The 22574-nt window shown below is 42.1% G+C and overlaps 2 protein-coding genes across 10 annotated transcripts in view; one reads left to right on the top strand and one right to left on the bottom strand.

Moving 5' to 3' along the window:
• CTNNA2 (catenin alpha 2) overlaps positions 1-22574 on the top strand; it is a gene marked incomplete at its 5' end in the record, with an annotated part of 976113 nt that overhangs the window by 596264 nt on the left and 357275 nt on the right. The window contains one exon of one of the 7 annotated variants that reach the window (XM_081264883.1): positions 15981-15999. The exons of the other annotated variants lie outside the window; for them this stretch is intronic. Of the gene's footprint in view, positions 1-15980; positions 16000-22574 lie in introns of those variants that run through there. 7 annotated transcript variants of the gene reach the window in all.
• Positions 6687-22012, bottom strand: LRRTM1 (leucine rich repeat transmembrane neuronal 1). Of its 3 annotated transcripts, XM_081264886.1 has the most exons (4): positions 21519-22012; positions 21343-21428; positions 19298-21224; positions 6687-6813 (listed from the first exon to the last, which is right to left on the bottom strand). In XM_081264886.1, exon 3 carries the CDS (start codon positions 21163-21165, stop codon positions 19600-19602), a length of 1566 nt encoding a protein of 521 aa, XP_081121012.1. In that variant the 5' UTR covers positions 21166-21224; positions 21343-21428; positions 21519-22012; the 3' UTR covers positions 6687-6813; positions 19298-19599. The 3 variants fall into 3 exon arrangements, with proteins under 3 accessions (XP_081121012.1, XP_081121011.1, XP_081121010.1); XM_081264885.1 differs by having other exon boundaries at positions 21343-22012; XM_081264884.1 differs by having other exon boundaries at positions 19298-22012.

Genomic DNA, 22574 nt, shown 5'->3' with positions numbered 1-22574 from the left:
GTACAAAACTAATACTAAAATATTATTACTGACACCAGCCCATGCTATAGGAGCTTGGAAATTTCAGGAGATCCTCATGACTCAGGTGTCTCCAGCTGTGTTAGAGACAGCACTGGGGTAGGACTCAGGAGTTTTCAGTTTAGAGCTTTGCAAACTGCTCTCTTGTCCATTCACTGGAAAATCAACATATATAAGTGGAGCTGCACAAATCAAATGAATTTCTGAAGCCTTAGGTAATGCAACAAAAATATACACAGAGACCCCTCATTTGAGAAGGGTACATTGAGATCATATCTTTTAGTCCAACTCTATTTAGCATATTGGTGAGGTCCTAGCCTTGGGCTTGGCATAATCTTTTGCTGACCTTTCCCCCTCTTTTATTTTCCACTTCTGGAAACAGCAAATTTTGATTGGTAAAGGACTCTCAGATAACTCTGAAAAGCATTCTGTGAATACAAAGTTTTGTTTATTTTCTCGGTAAGTTGATTTCTCCCCTTGAACCATTTCTTTTTGAAATGCTTCAGGGAAATGTTATCATTTCTTTCTATTTCTCAAGAGAGTCATAAAATACTAATATATAAAAAAGGCTATTTCCTGAAATGTCTCCTCTTGTCTCCTTTGATCTGAAGAGATCTGGGATCCTCAGGGTGACCAGAAATTAATCATCCACAAATGGTATTCAGACACATCCCTGGGTGCTCACTCAGGATCCATGTTTTTAAGTTAGTACATTATCAAGGCCCAGGACAGGATTATGAGCTCATCAGAAGTTGAAAGACTAATTTTATACAGCCTATGGTGCTCAGACGTGATTCACTTCTGGAGGTAAAGTCATTGGAGTTCATAAAAAGGACAATTTCTGATCAATGGGAATCGAGCCAATTGAAACCTCCAAATCAGTCTTTGGCGATCCCAAGGATGAATGTACAATGGGATTCAGTGTCTTACAAATGAGTTTACACTGAAATACACATGTTAGCTTCAAGGGGAGGGGGGAGAATTTGAGAGTGTGTGGGCTTTAATCATTGAAAAAGATCAGTAAATGTTTTAAGAAGTTACTTTCTAAACAGTGCAATCTATATTTATGGGTGAGAAGAATCAAAGGGTAAGTAATAAGGTAGACTTAGCATGTGAGACCTACTTGCATAGGGACCTCATAAATACAACCCTAGATGTAGAACGTGTCACATGTTTGAGTTGAATTTTGAATAAGTCTTGTTTGATCAGCTAGGAAAGAACCCACTTAATGGCATAACTGCAATGGAAAAATGTCACATGAGGTATAACAGATGATACAATTTGTATGTGTCTCCCAAATATCTTCATTGAAGCTGAAGGCAGCTGGGAAGAATGTCTTCGTGCCATCCTAAAGATGGAGGGACAGCTTTCTTCACAGGGAGGACAGTTCCCCAGCCATTGCAAATGCTGTAATAGGAAGGATAGAAGAGGGGACAGGACGCGGAAGGGAATATTTGCTTTTTATTACTGTAATGAAATACCTGAGGCAAGCTACTTTATAGATGAAACATGTTTTTTGTTTGTTTTTTCTCATGGTTTAGGAAGCTGAAAATCCAAACAGCATGTCACAGACCCTGGCATTGTCCCTTCTGCCCCTGGCTGCATCACACCATGGCAGGAATGTGTATATATCTCTCTTTGTGTTCTCTCCTTTTCTTCTTAGGAAACCACCAGGCCTCCACATCTGGCCTCCACTATGATAATCTAAGGGCCTAAGTTAATCACTTCCCAGAGGTCCCACCTCTAAGCAACATAATCAGATTAAGTTTCCACCTCTAAATGTCATTAACATAAAATGTTGGGGATGAAACTCCTGTATGATTTTGAAGGGGACAAACAATATTCAAACCACAGCAAAGGGTAAATAAAAGAAGAGGTTATGGTGGGGGGCAGGGGAAAGAATGAAGAAGGGGCTAGAAAGAAATCAACCAGCCACTAATAATCTGAATGGTTGATTATCATGTCAAGTATTTGCAGTCATATTATCTGAGTTTCCATGAGAAAGCAAATTTGTGTGAGTGAAATAATTCCATTCAGGGAAACATAGGGGAAGGAATTCTGTCTTCCTGCTTCAACAGCAGTTATAGCAAGGAGCGTTGTAAATTCACTGGGACCACCTAAGTTCTTAAGAAATTATTTTAATATCTTAACCAAGGATTCCATTTTTTAAAAAGATGAAGATGTGGAATTAACAATAGAAGGGAAATGCAAGAGAAATGGGGAGTTGTAAAGGCCTAAGTCTGGGTGGTACTGTACTGCTAGTTCTCATCTACTCCAAAAGCAGAAAAGGCCTTAACATCCTTCTAAAGTGGGCGGTCAAGGGATAAGATTAACCACTGCAAAGGCATTGAGGAGAGGTTTCAGCTCTGAGCCCTGTCTTGAGTACTTCCTTCAGTCCCTCCTTTCCCGTGACTGAGCTTGGGAGCAGAAACGATGGACTGACCTCTCTCAGTTCTGCTCTCAGTGGCCCTAACCAGCCTCCTCTTCATTTCCTCTTCAATGGAGTCTTCCCATCATTGATCGCCCTTCCCTCTGTTGTGAAACCATCAATACACCCCGCATCATCCCTCACTACTGTCACTACTGACCTTCAATCCCCCTTTTTCCATCGAGAATCCCTCAAAATTCTCTCAGGGGCAGAGGAAGATTCAACCCTGTTCCTTGAGAGATGATGTTTCCATTGGCATCTTGAGATACTGACTTTGTGCTTTTAGCTTTCTAACTGAACTGGCCCTACCTGACTCCATTTAGAATTTTGATAACTTTTTTCCCCCCTTGGGGAAAAAAAAAATAACATATTACTGAGAATTTCCATCAAGGACACCTGTCCACCTGGTCAGTCATGAGCTGGCTTTAGGAAGCTGACAAACTGAGCCTATATCATTTTTAGCCTTTATCCTGGTGGTAGACTCTACCGTGAGGATCAGAGAAGATGGGGAATGACAATATCAATAGCACTTACCACACTGGTATCTTTCTTATTACAAGTTTCATTTGCCAGCATAGTACTGAGAAAGTGTCCATCCCTAATGACGACTACATCCTAACCTATACCTCAAGACCAGGACAGGGTATCTTGGTGATATTCTTACCTTGGAATGATTTCTCTTTTATTCCAGGGCATTCATGGAGAGGTTGATGGTCACCTTTGCTTCTAGTTTTTTATTCTGCAGACCCAGTCATCAGTCCCCATATGTCCCTTTGTTTGGTCTCAGTGGGCCCACTTGGTACTCACGGAAATTGATAAAACTCAGAGAAGCCATGACTCTTGTAAATAAAAGTTAACATCCCCTTGAATGTTCATCAGACACTCAGATTTGATGGAGATCAAATTGCCTTCTGACTGATGAGCCTTCAAAGTGAACTTGTAACAAATACTGGTAACGTTTCAACTGTGACTATTTGCATGTTATTATATAGGGCAGGGTTGTATGGTAACAACCAATGAAATAGGTATAAAATTCATTTTACAATAAGGGTGAAAATATTTCACTTGCTCAGTTTTTCTCTTTCAAAATTGACTTTTAATCACTATAAGTTTCTCTCACCATCACAATCTCTTGATTACGCAGTGGCCCTGGAGGTCAAATATTGGTCCAGAACTTTCAGGAATGGTGTTCTGATCTTTGGGCCACCTAACTCCCATTTACCTTGTTTAGTGTCTTGTGCCCTCATGTTCCCCCAAAGGCAGGCAGAACTGCTCCTTCCTGCCATGTTTGAGCACTAGAGTGTCTTCAGATAAGTGAAACACTAGTCCCTATAACCCTACCTTCTTAAGAGTCCCTCGTAACCATTTCCTGCAGAGTCCCGTCACTTCCCACATCCCCACTAGATGCAACCACATTATCCTCCAATTTCAGATATTTTTTTCTAAGTCTTTTGTTGCTCTAGATTCTCCATCAACCCCCTTCAGGCACTTCCTTCTGTTTCTTTCCCTGTGAGACAATTCTCCCCTCAGGAGCCTGCAGAAACACTACTCTGGATTCTGTTCCTCTTTAGCAGAGAGTGTGGAGGAAGGATCCTAGAGTGATTAGCTGTTTTCTCACTTACTCATTCTGTTGTAGATAGGATACATTCTTTACCGAAATGGAACAAAATTAGATTCTAGATTGTCCTGCTGATTAAGTGTCTACTTATGAAAAATCACATCATCACATGCTGTTGAGTACCTCACCAGTATGCCCAGCTGACACTTCCCGCTCGCTCGCCTGCGTCCATGATGCTGCATATCATGGACTGTTCTCCTTGAAAGCTCTTTTCTCTCATTCTGCCTGTCTAATCCCTCCCACCTGAACCCAGTACAAAGTCCATCTTTTTTTTAATCAAACCCTGTTCAACTTCTGACCCATTTTCTGAATGGATAAACTCCTCTCCTTTGTCTGTATCCTCAGGGGGATTTGCTATACCTGAAGTATAGTGTGCATCTTCTTCAACCTTAGTTTGTCAGCACATGTGTGGACATTGTGCCTATTTCATTGGTTTGTAAACACTTTGAGAGTAGAGCCATGTCTTGCTTTCTTTTGTGTCACCCCATGGTGCCTGGAAACTAACTGAACTGAATTGATGCAAATAAGTTGTCCCCTAACCGTGACCAGTGTGTAATATGACACAAAATATATAAGCATGGTACAGAAAGTGGATGAATAATACAATTGAAAGAAATCTCGCGGGGCAGCCCAGATAGTTAAGATGAGTGCTATGAGCAATGACTGTTTTTACATCTTCTGGTGGTAAAAGACAAAGCCCAGAGCAAGCTGAGGGCATTGGAGAAGGCTGCATAGGTATGTGTGCACCTTCAACTGCATGTCATTTCATCATGAAACTTTGAATGAGTGTAAAGGAAGGGAGATAACAGAGTAGGTATGAGCATAGGGAAGGTTATGAAAATAACTGGCACCGGGGGGTTGATTTGGATAGACGAAAAAGACCCCCTAGTGGTTTCTTATGTTTTCATCAAAACTTACACTTATAAAATGCTATCACATATGTTATTTTGTGTGATACCATCTACTGAGGTCTATAGGCTGAATTACACTGTATTGCAAATAGCATTATAAAGGAGATTCACTGTGTACAGCCCAAAATACATTTAACTGGTAATAGTTATGTTTGGTACCAAGTGTGAAGATGATGATAATGATACTGCTGATGCTAATGATACTTATTGAATGCTTACTGTGCACCCACCATGTGTAAAATGCTTTGCATACATTAATACTAATCTTCGAAACACCTTCAAAGTAGAAATTCCAAACCACTCTGAGAGTAATAGAGATGAAGTTGTTTCTCCATATCATACAGCTGGTGTACTACAGAGCTGGGACTCATATTAGGTGTATTGCTTTCCAAACTTTAGTCATTTTTTTTTTCATTTCTTGAGACTCAAAGGCCAAGGTCCAAGCAAACACAACAAAGAGGAGAGCACAAATTTTATCTCATGATAAGTACTTAATTTGCACTTCTGGTAGAGTATAAATGTATGTATTAACCAGCTTAAAGGTCACTGCAATGTAAAGCCATTACATTTACTTAGTGCTTCATCCCATTGGAGAGTGCAGATCTGTGGGCTTAGGCAATTATTTTCTTAGTTAATGACTTAATTACCATCCCAAGATTTAATCTTGATGCTCAAATCATCTCCCCCTGCTAAGTCTGTTTATGTTAGAAATGCAGAAACACACTTCCAGGCCTTGACCTTTAGTGGCTGCTCAGGGTTCCCCTGTGAGAGTGTCCCAAGTATGGGACATTTACCTGAAGGTGAGACAAACAGTGGAAACCCCATGACCTCCTTCGCACAGGGATTGAAAAACCTCTTAGCGATCTCCACAAATTTATGTTTGCTATTGGAAAATTGCTTTGGGAAATGATGTGGATCACAGAAGTAAATTTCCTGTCAAGATAAACTTTTGTAGTGAGCAAAGCAGAATTTGGGGGGAAAAAGAGATCCCTAGGTGTTTTATCTCATTTTTATTAACATTCTTTAATATTTACCGCAGTCGTACTTTGTGAGCCAAGCTGTTAGTGGAAAAGCATTGAACTACAGAGAAGATTCCGAAATTTCTCTGGAGATGATAGCTTCAGTCTCATTTTACAAATAGAAGCTGTTGGTGACAGATGTGCTTCAAAGACCTGGCAGTAGTTAAAAGAATTAAGGTGAAAAATACAATCCTTAAAACCCCACCACACAGATACCGGGATTCATTGCCTCTGGACTGGCCCAGATTCTTCAGCCAGTTTCCAGAAATTGCTGTTATGCAGTCTGCACAGACGGTGGAGTGCTTGGACAAGGAAGGGAGGGGAGGAAGCTTGGCAGCACCAGCTTGGAGCACGAATCTTCTTTTCTTTTTCTTTCTTTCTTTTTTTTTTTTTCCCAAAGAGCTGGGCCTGGTAGAAAATGAAAACAAAGACAGGTGCCTTCCCTATCTTACAACTGCTTCATCCTTTGGGTTGGTGACCCTGGAGACACAGGTGAAGCCCAGCAGTCTGCTTGATGCTCCATGTGTGGCTGAATTGTGCTAGAGTTCAGGGCTGCTTGGCTGTGGGATCCAAGAATGTTGTCTCGCAGGCTGACAGATACAGGACCATAGGGGAAGAGAGTGCTTGAAGGCTCAGAAAAGTGAATGGCGCACTTTCAGTGGCAAGGATATGGTGCATGGGTGATTGTCAATGAACCAAGCTGGACTTCTGCTTCCACTTTCTTCCCGGAGTCTCTGTTTCAGTTCTCAGAAGATGGAGCAGGTATATGCTGTATATGGGGAGAGGTATGCTCAGAAAAAGAAGACAGGGGTATTGAATCTGTTGATAGAAATGGGAAGAATCATTATATTTGAAAAAAAAAAAAAGCAGAAGAGGAGGAAGAATACAGTCATCTGAGGCAGGTCTTAGAACATCTGCTAGAGAAGGCCCTGCATAAGGGTATCTTTGTCACTAATGCTACTTGACCCCAAGGAAAGAGAGCCGTTGTCTCCCCTTCATTCCAATTACTGTGCTAATTATTCTGTACTGATACTTCTGCTACTAAGCACCAGTCTTGCTCTTCCCTCTGTAGAGATAATTCCTGTATGACAGTTCTAGTGTTCTCCTGAATTGAACCTCTAAAATTCCAGGTTTGGAACACGTTTGTCTTCCCACTGACTTGGGAGGCTGAGGCAAGAGGATCCCAACTTCAAGGCCAGCCTTAACAACTTAGGAAGACCCTAAGACAAAAAAAAATAATAATAAATAAATAAAAATGGACCAACGATGTAGCTCAATGGTACAGCCACCCTGGGTTCCATACCCAGAAATAGATAAATAAATACATAAAAATTAATTAATTCCCCTCTTAAAGCCTCTATTTAGTTTACACTTCTAGAAATCAATAGCTCTTCATGCCATCACTTTTCCCAGGCTTTATTTTTATAAATACAACACGTGAATATGTTGGTGAAAGAATGGGGCCAGGATGATTGCTGGTTGAGAATTTATTATTGGGCAACATTTTGGTAGACTTGATATGCATAACCTGATAATCAGCTAATCTTCCTAAAATCCTGCAAGGTGTATGTGTGTGACCATTCTAGAGGTGGAGGCAGTAGGTTCACAAAGCTGATGTGATCACCTGCCCTCAGGCATTTGGACCTCTTGAGTCAGACTCTGTTCCATGGGGTGGAAGGGAGTCAAGGGTAAGATGTCCAGTTATAGAGCTAGCGGCCTTCTTTTCATGGCCTCCCTGCCTCATATGTGCTCAACAAAGGAGTCATGTGGGACTTTATTCAGAAAAAAAAAAAAATCCTGACTAATGGCAGGAATTAAATAAGAGCTTAGAACACATGGCCCTAGGAAGCCACACTGTGCAGGTAGCCAATTACACAGCTCTTGTCACCACTACCCTAAGAGTTCACAAACTAAGAGTTTGCCTTAAATCCTTGCATAGGACCTCATAGCTTTGGAGATTCTGTCACTCATATTATCTCATCTGATCCTAACCAGATTCTTAGGAAATAGACTGAGCAGGGATTATTTTTCTGAATAGTTGAGGGAATTGAGGTCCAAAAGGTGATGATTTATCTAAGCCAGTAAATGGCATAGACAGTACCAGGGCTCTGTCTATTAATTCCATGCCCAATAGTTGTTTCTTTTGTTTTGGTTTTTGTTTTTAATACGCCATGAAGCCTGTAAATAAAGACAATTCTGGAATGTGCTGAGTACAGGAGGGGTTGAGGAGATCAAGTTCCCTAAATGAAACTGTAGCTGTCCAAAAAGTCTCTGAATCCTAGTTTTTATTATCAAGTGCCTTCTCAAAGCCTCGATGGGTGACCTATGCTTTTACTGTTTGCTCTTGTCTCTTCCCCTTGTCAATCAACATCCTGTTCAGTGTTTCCCAGCCCTCTTCTCATTATCACCTCCCCAAAATCAGATGTTTTCCTAGTTACTCCCACACCCTGAATTTTAATCCCATACATACATTATATAGTTTATGTACTATATGTATATCTGTGCATTATATATACAAACCAGTAAGGGTTTTTCTTTTTCCACCCATAAGAAAAAATTCTGCTCCTCAGTGCAATATTGTCCCCATTGAGAATGTATGATAAAGCTCATTAACTATGAATTGAGTCAAAAAATAAATAAATAAAAGACAGACTGATGGTTGGAAGGTAAGAAGGGAGGGAGAAAACAAACAACAACAAAACACACCCACAAAGACACAAGTAAAACACTAAAGAGAAGACAGTTCTCAGTTCCCTGACATTTAATGCTTTCTCTGGAGATATAGATTCATGTATTGAGGTTTCACTTTAGGCAAAGTGTTCCCAATATTCCCATCTCCAGCTGGAGCAGAGCACATACTAATCATTCTATGGATGAATCACAAGAAGAGTGTGCTTTAGAACAGAACCAATTTTGCATATGTATGTACAAAATAAAATGCTCCCTCTGACCACACAGTTTCTATTTATGAGGTTGGGGAGATCTCTAAGGGAATTGGAGCCTACCCTTGGTGGAAGTTTGATAAATTCACCACTTTGCCTATTGATAAGTGATAGCAAAGAAGAGTGTGTTGGAAATGACCCTTACTTTCCTTCACCTTTTCAACTCCATACCCTGACTACCATATCAGAGAACTAAAATCCACTACAAACAGACACTATAGACACTACACTACCTAAGAAAGAGACACTACACCATAGACATAAGAAACAAAGTCCTGCACAAGTGAAATTGACTTGGCCAAGGGTCAGGAACAAATTGGCACAATGAGAATGTAGATTCTGCCTCTTGATACAAAAACCTCCTCTCCCAAAAGAGAGGGTCAACCTCAGATATGAACTTCTTCCTTTGTATTATTTTCTCGAATAGCATCAAATCATGATTCTTGTACACAAAGGAAAATCTTCTCAAATGCCAACCCATCTGTTACAATGGGAGATATATACTTAGTGTCCTGGAGGCCTGTATGATTTAATATTGCCAATATTAAATAAGTCTTGGAGTTTGATAACAATTGTGAGCTGTGTAGTGGCTTTTCTCTCTCAAGAATTGACTACTGACAGCAAATAGTTCGGGGGGGGGGATGAGTTTTGCTGTCTCACCAAAGACCCACACACACGGACAGTGCTTCCATCAGCTGGTCACTAGCCTTCGGTTCTTATGAAAGTGGGAAGATGGTGCCAAACCCACATGTCTAACCAGATGTGTGTGCAGATTCGCATACATATTGCAGTGATGGCGTAGATTTTCCAGGGATGCCTGACCAGATTGGGAAAGTCCAGCCAATTAAGAACCAAAACAAAAGTTAGTGAGTGCTGTCTGGCCTAGCTGGAAAGCTGTGAAGGAAGATGAATGTTCCTCTAGTACCTCCAGACCTCACTCTCTTTCTCCTTCGTCCTCTCCTTTCTGGCTCAGTGCTTTCAAGAACTCAGATTTTGGGGTATTATCTTATTACAGAAAAAAAATGTAAGGAACATGGCTTTGGAGAGCAACATCTCAGGTACTTCCAGGCTTAGCCCCTCTCTTGCTGCAGGACTTTATTATATTTATATTTTGTTTTTTAAATGACACTTATGTATCCTCTTCCATGTGCCACTCACTGTTCTAAGTACTTTACAAAAAATGGCTCATTTAAATCTGATTTAGTTCTTGCACCAACCCTTTCTCCAATCAGAAAGGTGAAGAAGCTTGCTAAAGTCACTCAGCCAGAATTTGAACCCAAGCTCTGCCTCCTTTAACACATATCACCATAGTAAGTGACTTTGGGCAGGTAAGGTACATTTTTAATATGAAGATGCTAATACTCTGAACAAGGAAGAATGAAGGTTGATCACAAGGTTCAAATGAGAAAATGTTAAGGATTTAGGAGGTTGCCAAGACCTTAGTAAGTTAAATATAATAAACACTCCTGTGGATGGGGGAATTGCCTTTCATAAATGCACCAGGAAGAAATAGAGGCATCTTCTGTAGACTGTCATAGTGACTCTGGTAGAACTCTGATAGCACAGTCCTCTAGCTGGTACCTCACCTTCACAGGTAAAGTGTTTACAAGTTAAAAGGTTCTGTCGATCACTCAGTGACTATTTGCTTAATCCCTAGAAAAGAAATGGTGTACTACTTTGATTAAATGAGTTGAGCAATATCAGTAGAACTTGAAAAGTTTTCTATGGGTACATTTCAGTTACGATGCAGTGTCTCCTCTTCTTCCCTACACTATGTTTGTTCTTGTCTGTTTGTGTTTTTGAAATAGTTTGCAAAAAAAAAAAAAAATCAATATGAGACTCAGATAAACATGGCCTGGACAGCAAGCAGAGGAGGGAGGCCGAATTCTAAGAAGGACCACTATTTTTATAATTAAAAATATTTTTAAAACCTACAGATTGCATGGAAATATAGATTTCACTGAAAATGCAATCACCATGGAGTAGACAGTGACACAAAATCAGAGTGTATGGTTGTTCTACAGCTGAGGAACAAAGGGTCAGACTGCCCGGGCCAACTGGAGACAGATTGTGTATTATTCTATTAACTGTGTGTAACTTGACTTTTCCAGACCTTTCTATAGCAGACTAATCCAGCTCTTGAATGCTGCTGTGCTTTCTCCCTTTTATTCAAGGCTGCCTACAATATCTCTGAGTTAGAGGTCCCTGACACAGTGTCTGCAATATTGAAGGTTCTAAGTTGACAATAAACACACGAATGGTAAACACCTAAAAATGCATAATTTTTAAAAAAGAAAATTGGTTTAAGGGGGTAAAATATACTGGAAGATCCAATGGCTTTGTTATTAAGCCCCATAAACCATTGGTGGATCTGTTCTAGGACATGAGCATTTGTGTCTGTTGTTTCATTTAAGGGGAATAAGACAGGATCTCCTGTCTAAATATTCATCACCCAGCTGTTTTAGTGCATGAACTTCTAGCATTAGAGTGATTTCCTTAAGGCTTTCCCCTAAAGACCCTTATTTAAGCAGCAAAAAATCTCTTATCACAACTCATCAATCAACATCCTACTAGGATTTAGTTTTCACACTCTTGGAAGAGCTTGTGGGAAAGCTGCTGATGGCAGTGGGCTGAATGGAAAGGGAACATTTATTATGTATTGGTGATATTCAGAAAGAATTGATATCTTTTTGGACGTCTCCTGAGCATTCTGGAAGCTTCTGTGGCAAAGAAATGTGCGTCAGGCATGGGGTGGGTATGGGGGGTGGTCACAAAAAGGGACAGAGGAAAGACTATGGTGACAGACTTAAGAATTTCTAGACTCCAGTTGGAGGAAAAGATATAGAAATTCGTGCACTGTGTTTTCCAGGGCTCCTGGAAGAGTTATCGATTTGGGTACTTTGAGCAGGGTCAGCTCTGTCTCATAATGACATTACCAATCTGAGAAGGAAAAATAATTGGTAGAGAAGGAAGGACACAGAATTTAGAAGAAGAAATTCCAAGTGCCTCGTCTAGCAGTAGCAATGACCTTGGGTAAGCTACATGACATCTTCAGATCTGAGTCTTCTGGTCTTAAAAACAAAACAAATTTATGTCTACCTTGTAGACTGTTGGGATAAATGAAACGAATAAAGTAATAATTGTAAATTGGAAAATTATCAAGTGCTCAGAAACCAGTTCTAAGCACATGCATGCTTACAAATCTTTCTCCTATCCATGCCACCAGGTGGAGCTGATGGGGAGAAGGGAAGGTCTTCACTTAACCCTCAGTGGCCAACATATGTTTAAAGACCAGCAGTCAGACACCTAGATGTTATAGATTACTCAGCAGCACACGCTGTGATTCCTGAGACCCTCTCACTCGGTGCTTCTTCGTGTTACTGATCTTTGGAATCACCTAGGAAGTTTAAAAAACAATCTCCTTACCAAGGCCACTCCCCAGAGCTATTAAATCAGAACCTCTTGTGGTGAGATCCAGACATCAGTATTTATTAAAGTTCCCAAGTAGTGCCAGTGTGCGACCAGGGTTGAGAATCATCTTTCCAGCTAAGCAAAAGAGAAAGAGGATGCAGCTAGAGAATGAATTATTATTTTTTTTCTCATAATGCAGTTGGGGAAAAAAATGGCTTTCCAACATTACATTGAGAGGAAGTAAATAGCCAACCTGGTAGAGCAGAATAAAGAAAAAAATGACTAAAAAGCTTTGAGGAGCCAGCTATTTATGATGATTACGTCATCGATATAAAACACAAATCATGAAACTCTACTTGCTCTGTTTTTTTTTTTCTTTCTCATCATTCTCTTCCTTTCCTCCCTGGATGATCTCTCCCTTCCTCTCTATCTTTCCTTTTCTCTCCATCTCTCTCTCCCTCTTTCCCCACCCCCTCTTTTTCTGTTCCCCCTTCCTCTTCCTTCTTCCTTTCCTGCCCTTATTTTACTAAAGATCTCTCAACTCTTCTTATTGGTTATGGTCACTTATAGGAAATTTTTTTATGCATCCTGAACAAATCTTTTCCTGCATTGTCCCCCCCCCACACACACACACACATACCCCAGAAACAGTCCTAGGCATTTTGTACATATCTTAGGTCTCACTTGTGTGTGAGTGTATATCCTCCCTAGGACTTCTTTTCAACTCTTTCTGAACATTCTAAAAACCCTATTTTCCCACCCACATGTGGCTAAGCTTTCTCATTTGTTTTTCAGCCTCTCTATCTACCTCTCTGAAGCCCCTGTCTCCCAGTGATATGTTTTTTTAACATGTCTTTTTTTATTCACATGCAGGCAAATTTGAGGAATCTGAATGTCTAGGGAATGGGAACTCAGGGAAATTTTAATTTTCTGGTTAAATGACACTATCATGAAAAATAATTTTATTTCAAATTTTATTTATTTTGGGAAAATGATAAAAATAATCTAGAACTGGAAGCATCCTCAGGGAATACCTTAATGAGTCTTCCTAACAACAAAGGGACAGAGGCTTACCAAAGTATAATGGTTCCTGATCTTCCCAAGTCATGTGAATAACAGCACCAGGTCAAAGACCCAACTCCTGATTTCCAGGCCCTATTTCTTCCATAGCGCTTAGTGTCCTGGTGAAACAGGACCCAGTTTAATCTGAAGCACATTCTTTGACATGAACTTTCTAGTTCTTTATGGTGCCACCTTCCCATGAACTTCATCCATTTACGTTGTCTTCCCACCCTCAAATGCATTCATTCGTGATGTCTGCATCTCTAGCCATCCTGCTTCTAAGGTCGGAGATGATGTCTTTCATAAACATGTCCATCCTACTCACTAGAATAAACACATGGATTATTTTTTAAATGGGAGTTCATTCTCACCTATCTTCCTGTCTTGGTTGGGGATTGAGAAATTATGGGCAGGTGAGCTGAATTTGTTCAGTCTCCAGAACATCTCCTAGAAGGGATATCAAGTTTCTTATTTTCCTTTTTATTAGTAAATCTTCACTGTTAACTTGATGCTTTCCCCTCTATTTCCTAAGTGATGTATTGCTAAGGAAAAAGTGGGTCAATGGAGAATTCTGACTAGTTTTGTCCTAGTTAATTTAAGTTCTGCCATATGTTCTTTGAGATGCATGTGCTAACTACAGGTCTTTTGCTGATTAGCAAACAACCTGAGGGTTTTTACTTTAGACTTCCAGTTCCTTGGCAAGAGAGAGGAATATAGAAAGGGAACAGAGCTAGGTGAACTAAAAGCTAACTCAGACCACTCTATGCAGAGCTGGGCACAGCATGTTTAGTCTCATATTAATTTCCACCATGATGCAGGGTTAGAATCAAGCTCAGTACTCTTGAAGTTTTGGGTCAAATAACTGTTGAATGTTGATGATGTCTAGGATGTTTATCAGTATACATGACTTCTACCCACTAGACACCAGTAGCACCCCTCCACCATCCATATACAAAATTTAAAAATGTATCCCCACACTACCAAATGAATGTCCACTGGGTGACAAATTTGCTCCTGGTTGAGAATTTCTGACATAGACACATAGTCCACGTGATCACCAAGAAAGAAATGTGAATAAATCCTTGACAGTAACATAAGGATGTCTATGCCAGTCTGAGTCCAAAATCCTCTAGTAAGAGATAGGACTAGATGATCACTAGCAATTTCTTTTCCTGGAAGCTGAAGAAAGATCCCCTGTGTTGATAGAGTTCTACATTGCCCACTTATTTGAGCATTGCACCCATATCATTCAACAAGCTTGTGCTAAATATGTCCCTGTGTCCAGTCTAGGTTCTTTGTTGGGCATGGGAGTGGAGGGGACAACCATTCAAGGGAAAAATTACACAGTGAAAAGTCCAGCAAACTGAAAACCAACACTCTGAATCATTAGCTGAGAGACTGAACAAGTACCTGACCTCTAAGGTTGCTGATATCCACTCCCATAGTGAGATCAAGGGAAAGGCACCCATTTCAAGCAAACATTCAGGCAATTTTATTTATCCATCTCTTCTACATCTCTGTCTAAACCATAAGGATACAACAGCCAACCCTTTCACTTTCAGCAAAAATCCAGAACTTTGACAAATTGTGTCCATTGGAGGAAAGTCAGGAGGTGGTTTCCTGTCAGAGTAAGAATTTTGCCTCCTGGATCCCAAGAAAAATTATCAAGGGTAGAGCATTTTTAAGTGGAAAAAATATTTTTCTTACCACTGAGGTGCAAAGTACTCTTGAGAGTGCATTTCCATTTGCTGGTTCTCACCACTAGACAACTGGTGTGTATACACTGCCATGGCACAAGGAGTGCAGAGGATCCCCAGCCTGCAAAGCCAGTACCAACTTTTAACTAATGCCTGAAAATGCTATCAACCATAACAGTCCTTTATATCTCCATCAGATTGGTTTTATCACATCTTAAGTAAAGTTGATCACAGGAGAAGGAAAGAAGTTCTGAGTAGTTATGTAATGTGGTGGTGCCTATCTATGTGTGTGTTCTTATATGTATGGATATTTATCAATAAGTATGTATGTACATGTTTACTTTTATATACAAAAATATATGTGTGCATGTGTGTGGGTGGTTATATTTGTGAAGGTGGTTAGATAAATGTGTATATGTATCCCTAATAGTTTAATAGTTTCATTCTAACTAAATATATGTTATTGGCAAACTCAAATTAACTATAACAATCCATCTAATTGACATTTATCTTGACTTCCCTGAATCATTATAATAACTCATTCTCCAAAAACAGATATAAATTCTGGTGCTTGGATAATTTTATCTGTGAGGGAATGTCTGATGACTTTCATTTCATCAGAATATGGATCCACTGGTGGCCACTGCTATTTGGCCATGCCAGAATAGAACAGGTGTCAGACTTGCTGACGAGTTGATTAATACAAATTAGAAACACAGGTGGCCCCTAATCCCGCCAGTGATCTGTGTGATCTGTGTGCAGTTGCTTAGGAAACTTGGGAGGAATAACAAGTGGTGTTTGCCCCTTTAATTACTTACACATACTCATAAATGTGTTGTTGATGCTAAGTCATACCAAATGTCTGCCTTCCTGAAAGCTGGGGGAAAAAAAAGGTAAGGTACTCTTGTACTTTGAAGAGCTTGGGAAAATGTGAAAAGTGATTTAAAATTTTTTTTTTCCTTTTACTGAAATAATCTTTTCTGTATGATGGCAACTTTATAGCATATGGTATATGTTGTGGGACAGGTGGTTCCAACTATCTCTGGCTGTGTCTTATGTCAAGGGCTTCCTTTCCTTTGAGAACTGTTAAAAGATTGGTTTCATTTAACCTTCTCCTCTGGTACAACCTAAGAAACTACCAGAGCTAAGCCTGATGTGAGAGCATCATTTGTCATTGGAAAATACTTTTTTCTATATAAATACTTGAAAAACCTCAATACCATTGCTGAACTTTAATCAGCTGGGAAGCAACTGCAAATGGGGGGTTAATCCATCACAATGCCCAGGATGAGACGTGAATTGTGGCCTTAAATTCTTTTCAGATAGTACAGGATAATGAGATTAGCACCCTCTGTGGGAAGAAAAAAAGAAGTGCTATACCTTTAAAAATTAGATCCTCTTTTAAATGTTCAGTAGTTTGCTTAGAGGGGTCAGAGCAAGTTTCTTGAAGCTTAAAGATTAATTAATTTGAGAAAGAAAATAAAAAGTGTCACAAAACCTTAGTTAAAACTACCATTCTCCCTTATTCTTAGCTTCTCCCTGCCCTGCCCTTCTCAAAGTAAGAGGCACAGGACCATGAAAGGATGTGTGAGCTAAATTTCTCTGTTTGTTTAGAAAACATATTTGCTTGCCTGCAATTACATACCATTACAGAAACATACACACACACACACACACACACACACACACACACACACTAAGAACACAGCTTTCCATGGCTATCATTTGCTCCCAAAGGCCCAGATTGTAGATTCCTTTTTCCAAAGATCTTTCATTAGATTTCCATGGATTTAAGGTCTTCCAAATACATGATATTTTAGTCATGGAGTAGGGGAAAAGCAGAAAACAAAGCATGATTATTCTCTTTTTTCTCTTGACTACATTTTTTAAAAGTACAAAATACAATTGGGAATAGGAAATAAATTAGTTTCCAATATCCATTTTTTTTCTAGAGGATTTGGGGGAATCTGTAGTTCTGATGTTGGCCAGAAAATCTTTGCTCCTGGAAGCTTTCCCTATAAGCACACCAACACAACCCTTCCATGCACCAAGCAAGAGCAGCTTTTGGCAATGCATTCCTGTAACCTTCCCATGAGGAGGTTAAGTTAACAGAATCTTGCTTCAGTGGCCACAATTTGGGAATGTCTTTCTTTAAAAAAAAGCCAAAAAAATGTTTTTTTAAATTGTATGCATTCTTTTAGAGGAGGTCTCTTTATTGCAGTTTAATTATAGATATGAGGCACATCCTTGTTCCTGTTACTCCTGCCCTCCAAGTGATATGCTGTTTAGAGTGGCAATTCCAAATGATTATGCTTTGACTAAATCCAAAACCCATCTTCAAAGTTTTTGAAGCCCTTCTCTCCTAGAACATTAACAGTCTGAATGGGTGTTATGTACATGGAATGTGTCATAAAGTCGTGTCTCAATTATAAACAAAGCAAGATGAAGTTTGCTGGTCAGAAAGAATGAGTGGGGGAGGGGAGAAGGGAGAGAGAGAGAGAGAGATAGATAGATAGATAGATAGATATGAGGGGGAAGAGAGAGAGAGAGAGAGAGAGAGAGAAGCTGTCTCTCATGTCTCTCAAGGCTTAACATCTTAAAATATCTTTGCAAAAATATTTCTCTTGCAAGAGCCTCATAGAAGCCACAGTTTTAGGCATATTGGTTTCTCCATAGGCAGAAGAAAAATCTACAATTAATCTTCAGCTTAAGTAAACCATATAGTGATACTGTTCTGCATTTCAAAAAGCTGATTTTGCCTCTTTAGGTTGGTGACTAGAGGCATTTGCATTTTGGGGGATGGTGTTGTGTTTGTTCCTCATCCCACTTCCTGCTATTTGGACTTATCTCTTAAAATGTGTGTGTGTGGGGGGGAGTAGAAATAGAAAGAGATGCCAGTCTTTAGTATCATTTAGAGGGGTGAGAAAAATACTTCTGGACATGGACTGATTGGTTCAGTGTTCACCATCTGCCATCCATGATACTTTATTTCAATCATACATCTGATTAAATTGTTAGCTGGTGAAAGACCCTTCCATCCAATACATACACCCCTCCCAATTGCCCTTCCCAGAACCCACTAACTACCATCACCACCGCCTCCTCACTCTTAACTGAGTTTAATAAAAAGCTAACATCGCAGTGATGAACCTGAAAACCTGTGAGGGTGGGAAGGAGCAGCCAATAATCCCAACAAAGAACAAAAGTGAAAAACAGGGAAAGCAAGCATTACCCAAAAGGGCCATCTGAGAAGAGGCAGCTTTTTCTGCCCCAAGTTAACAAATTATTCCCATCTCAGTAATATGCAAACACAGAATCAAAGGATGATCTTCTCTCACCCCACCCCCATCCCTGCTGTATCAAGTCTGTCCCTAAATTCTCTTGCTACAAGTCATTACCCTGCAGGCATTCATCCTGAGTCAGGAATTCCTCTTTCCCCACAGTAACTAGGAGTGTGCTGTCACTGCTCCGGAGCTTAAGCTTACTGCAGTCTTAGCAATGTGCTCCAGAAACACAGCTTTCAGTCCTGAACATTGGGATTCTGCTTCCTTCTCAGTGAAACCACAGAGAGCAGGGGCAGAGGGACTCTCTTTAATATCGGAGGGTATGAAAAAGGGCACCAATGCTATGAGTTCTACTGAATCAAAGGCAGAGAAGAATTATGAACAAGTGGCATTTGTAGTTAAAATTCTGAGATGATTTGAAAGATGGTTACATTAAGTGCAAAAATGTTTCTTGCTCATAGGACAAACTGTCTGGCATTGCCTTTTAAAAGCCATTTACAATGATCAGTGCCTCAAAAGCTGAGTAATAATGACCAGTCCTCAGTCCACCTTTCACTTGCTTTATGATGGTCAGATTACACTGCCCACTCCCGGATAATATAAAAGATCTTGCTTTTTTCAGTCTTTACTCATGTGGGGTAAATTAATCTGTATTATTACACTGATAAGCTTTGTTTGCCCTATTTAACATTTAAATAGACTGCCTACTTTGCTTCTTGATTCCTTGATTCTTCCACTGGCAGTATCCTCCCTCCCCCTCCCCCATCCAAAGGAAATTGTAACTGTTGCTTCTCTTGTAACACAGGTAACAATTCATTTAGGTTACACCAGTCTGTAAAAACTGTAAATGCTATTTTATTTTAAACGTTTTAGTTTACAAAAAAAAAAAAAAATCAATGATTGGTACCTTTTTACACTCTCAGATTCCTGAATATGGACAGATCTTCAAAGGGAGGAAGGAGTTTTCATATGAAATTTAAGATAGACTGTCCAGAAGGTTGTGGGGTGGGGTTTTGTTGTGTTTTATTTCGTTTTTGTTTTTAAGACACAATAAAGCTAAAATGTCAAGTCTCTGGGAGAGATCCCCTTACAGTTTCAGTCAAGGAGCAAATCAGAGCACAGACAAGGAGACCCCAGCCTGGTGCCCGCCGGCCCGACCGGCTGCCCAGGCGTTTTTGGTAGCGCATGGGTTGAGAGCCACTGGGAGGATCACACCTCGCATTCCCTCGCGGGCTGCTGGTGGCAGGTACAAGAGCCATACTCGTTGATGATCACCAGGGCTCCCTCAATGTGGTTAGGTTTGTAATCAACGTAGTATTCCTGGGCAGACATGGCAGCCATCTGATGCATGGTCTGTTTCTGCTTTTGCTTCCTGCGCTGCGTGACAAAGCACTGTCTGAGCTGCCTGAGGCTGGCTGGGAAACACTTCCAGGACACGTAGAGCACCAAGACCACGATGAGGAAGGAGAAGATGAGGGCCATGGTGCCGGTGACCACTTTGTGGATCTGCACGGCATTCTCAGCGTGCTCGCCGGGGAGAGCCACGGTGGCTGGCTCGGGCGTGCCATCGCGCTGCCCCTCCCCGTCGTCCACGAGCGTGGTGGCCGAGCTATCAGGGAGTCCCAAGTCACTGCGATTGGTGACTGCCGAGAGGAGGTGACCGCTGGTGGGCTCGGCCCCATCCTCGCACAGGTGGAAGGCGTACACGGCATCTAGGACATCCTCGCCCTGTGCGTACTCCGGGCTGGCGCACTGTAAGTTGCCATCGTAGCGCCCCTGGAAGTTGCTCAGCCAGGAAGCCAGGGCACAGACGTTGCGCCCGCAGTCCCACAGGTTCCCCGCCAGGGTAATGCTTGTAAGTGACTTCCAGGAGTTGAGAATTCGGGGCTCGATGTAAGTGAGGCGGTTGGAGTCCAGCTGCAGGGACTGCAGGTGCGGCACTGTCTCGAACACATGGGGCTCCATGTACTCGATCTCATTGCCAGACAGGTCCATTTTCTCCAGGTTCCAAACCCAGTCCAGCGAGCTGACCACAATGGCCACCTTGTTCCTCCTCAGGCAGAGCGAGTTCAGAGAGATGAGGCGCGGGAAGTGGGCGAAGTTCACCTTGACCAAATCATTGTGCTCCAGGTGCAGCTCCGTGAGCTTGAACAAGCCGGCAAAAGAGTTGCGCGCCAGACTCTTAAGCTGATTGTATCCTATGTCGAGAAACTTGAGGCTGCGGCAGTCCTGGAAGATGCGCACGGGCACGAACTGGATGGCATTGGCCCGCATGTGCAGCGTTGTGAGCTTCCGCAGCCCGTGGAAGAGGTCGGGCGCGAGTGCCTGCAGTTTGTTGTACGAGAGGTCCACGCTGCGCAGGTTGGGCATGGGCCGGAAGGTGGTGTTGGCCAGTTGGGTGATCTGGTTGGAACTCAGCGTGAGTTCCTTAACTCGGCGCAGTTTCTGAAAGGCGTCCCCCTGCACCGAGCAGATGTGATTGTGATCCAGATAGAGCCACGTGAGCTGCATTAACCCCGTGAACTGGCCGGCGCGCAGCTCCGAGAGGCTGTTGTAACGCAGGGACAAGCCCAGCAGGCCGGACAGGTTGTGGGGCGCCTCGGTGAGGTTGAGCGCCTCGCAGTACAGCAGCCGCCCCTCACACCGGCACAGCTGCGGGCACCCGCTGGGGGCGGCGGGCAGCATCTGAAAGCAGGCCCCCAGCAGACACAAGACCACCCCCGAGGGCCTCCTCAGCAGCCAGTATAGACAGAGACCGAGCAGCAGGAAATCCATTAGCGAGAATCTTTCCAGAGAGACTGGAGAATGTCCATTGGAAGCGCTCGGTCAGAAATCTACATCATATTTTATTCCGAGGGAGGGGGAGCGGGGGGGAGGGGGAGAAAAGGGCAAAAATCAAATAAATATATAGAAATAAAGAAGGACCCCCCTCCCCAAAAACCACACGTTCACCTCTAAGCATGCAGAAAGCTGGGCGGCATAGAAAGTTCACAGCCACGGAAAGATCAAAGAGATGGTGATTTGGTCCATGTTAGATGCTGCAGCAAAGAAAAGGGAGGAAAAAAAAATCTTCGGAAAAGAATTTAATTAAAAAGTGTCTTACCCACCCTTTTCCAGAGAGTGACAACCTCCATTCAGCTGCTCCCTTTGTGTGCAGGCTAATTATATGCAGGGCGAGAGAAGACCCCTCTGTGTTTCCGAGGCAGCCCGGGTCCGCGGCCGGCGGATCTGGCAGGCGCACAATGTCTCACTTTGCTGCTCGGCTCGGGGCTGCAAGGGCGGCCGGCGAGGCGGGGAGGCGACTTCTAGGACCTGCAAGTTTCCCAACTACGTGCCGGAGCCCGGGCTTCGCCTTCCTGCCGCCGTCCTTTTCCTCTGCAGTTCGGACTGTGACGTTGTGGGGGGAAAAAAACTCCAAACTCGGGGCTCGCGACTCCCCAGGATTTGACAGTCTGGTTAATGTCCGTCATTGGAAACGACCACTGACCGGCGCCACCTTTTACTCCGCGGAGACCGCCTGCCATTCGCGCCCTGGGCAGCTGCGGAGAGCAGGCTCGCTCATGCTTTGCGGGCGGCGGGCGGCGCGGGCGGTGGCGTGGGGAGCGGCGAGCGGCGCCCGGGCTCCTTCCCTCCGCCAGGCAGTGTGCGGCGCGAGCTTGCACAGGCACCTACTGCTCACTGAGTGTCGTAAGCTGCTCACGATTGTGCGTCTTCCCGGAGCACCTCAGACATGGGTAGATGGAAAAGGGGTGGGCATAAAACCAACATTTTACCGAACCACTAAAGTAATATATGTTCTTTGATGAAATGGAAAACACTTTCAGCTTTTTTTTTTAACATATTTTAAAAAAGAGGAAGGGGTGGGGGTAGAGGTAGCCTTATCAATGACAAGATATTTCCAAGTGGGAAATTGAAATATTCTGTGCTCTCCCCTGTTCCTTTTGGAAAAATATTTTTTCCCCCTTCAAAGCTGTCTACGTGTAAAAGGTACGTTGGAATCTGTAGCAAAATCCACATTTGGCCCTTTGCTTTACAAAAGCAACTTGAGAGAAGACACAGGAAGGCAATAATTTGGGGCTTGGCTATGATTTTTTTTTTCCTTCTCCCTTTGCGGGTGCTGGAGTTCTGCAGTGAGCCAGCCCTTTTTGGTGGTGATGGGGGAATGCTTTCCAAACCCATCTGGT

Source organism: Spermophilus citellus, assembly GCF_964194105.1.
Source record: "Spermophilus citellus genome assembly, chromosome: 13".
Lineage (NCBI taxonomy): Eukaryota > Metazoa > Chordata > Mammalia > Rodentia > Sciuridae > Spermophilus > Spermophilus citellus.
This window is presented reverse-complemented; position numbering and strand designations above follow the sequence as displayed.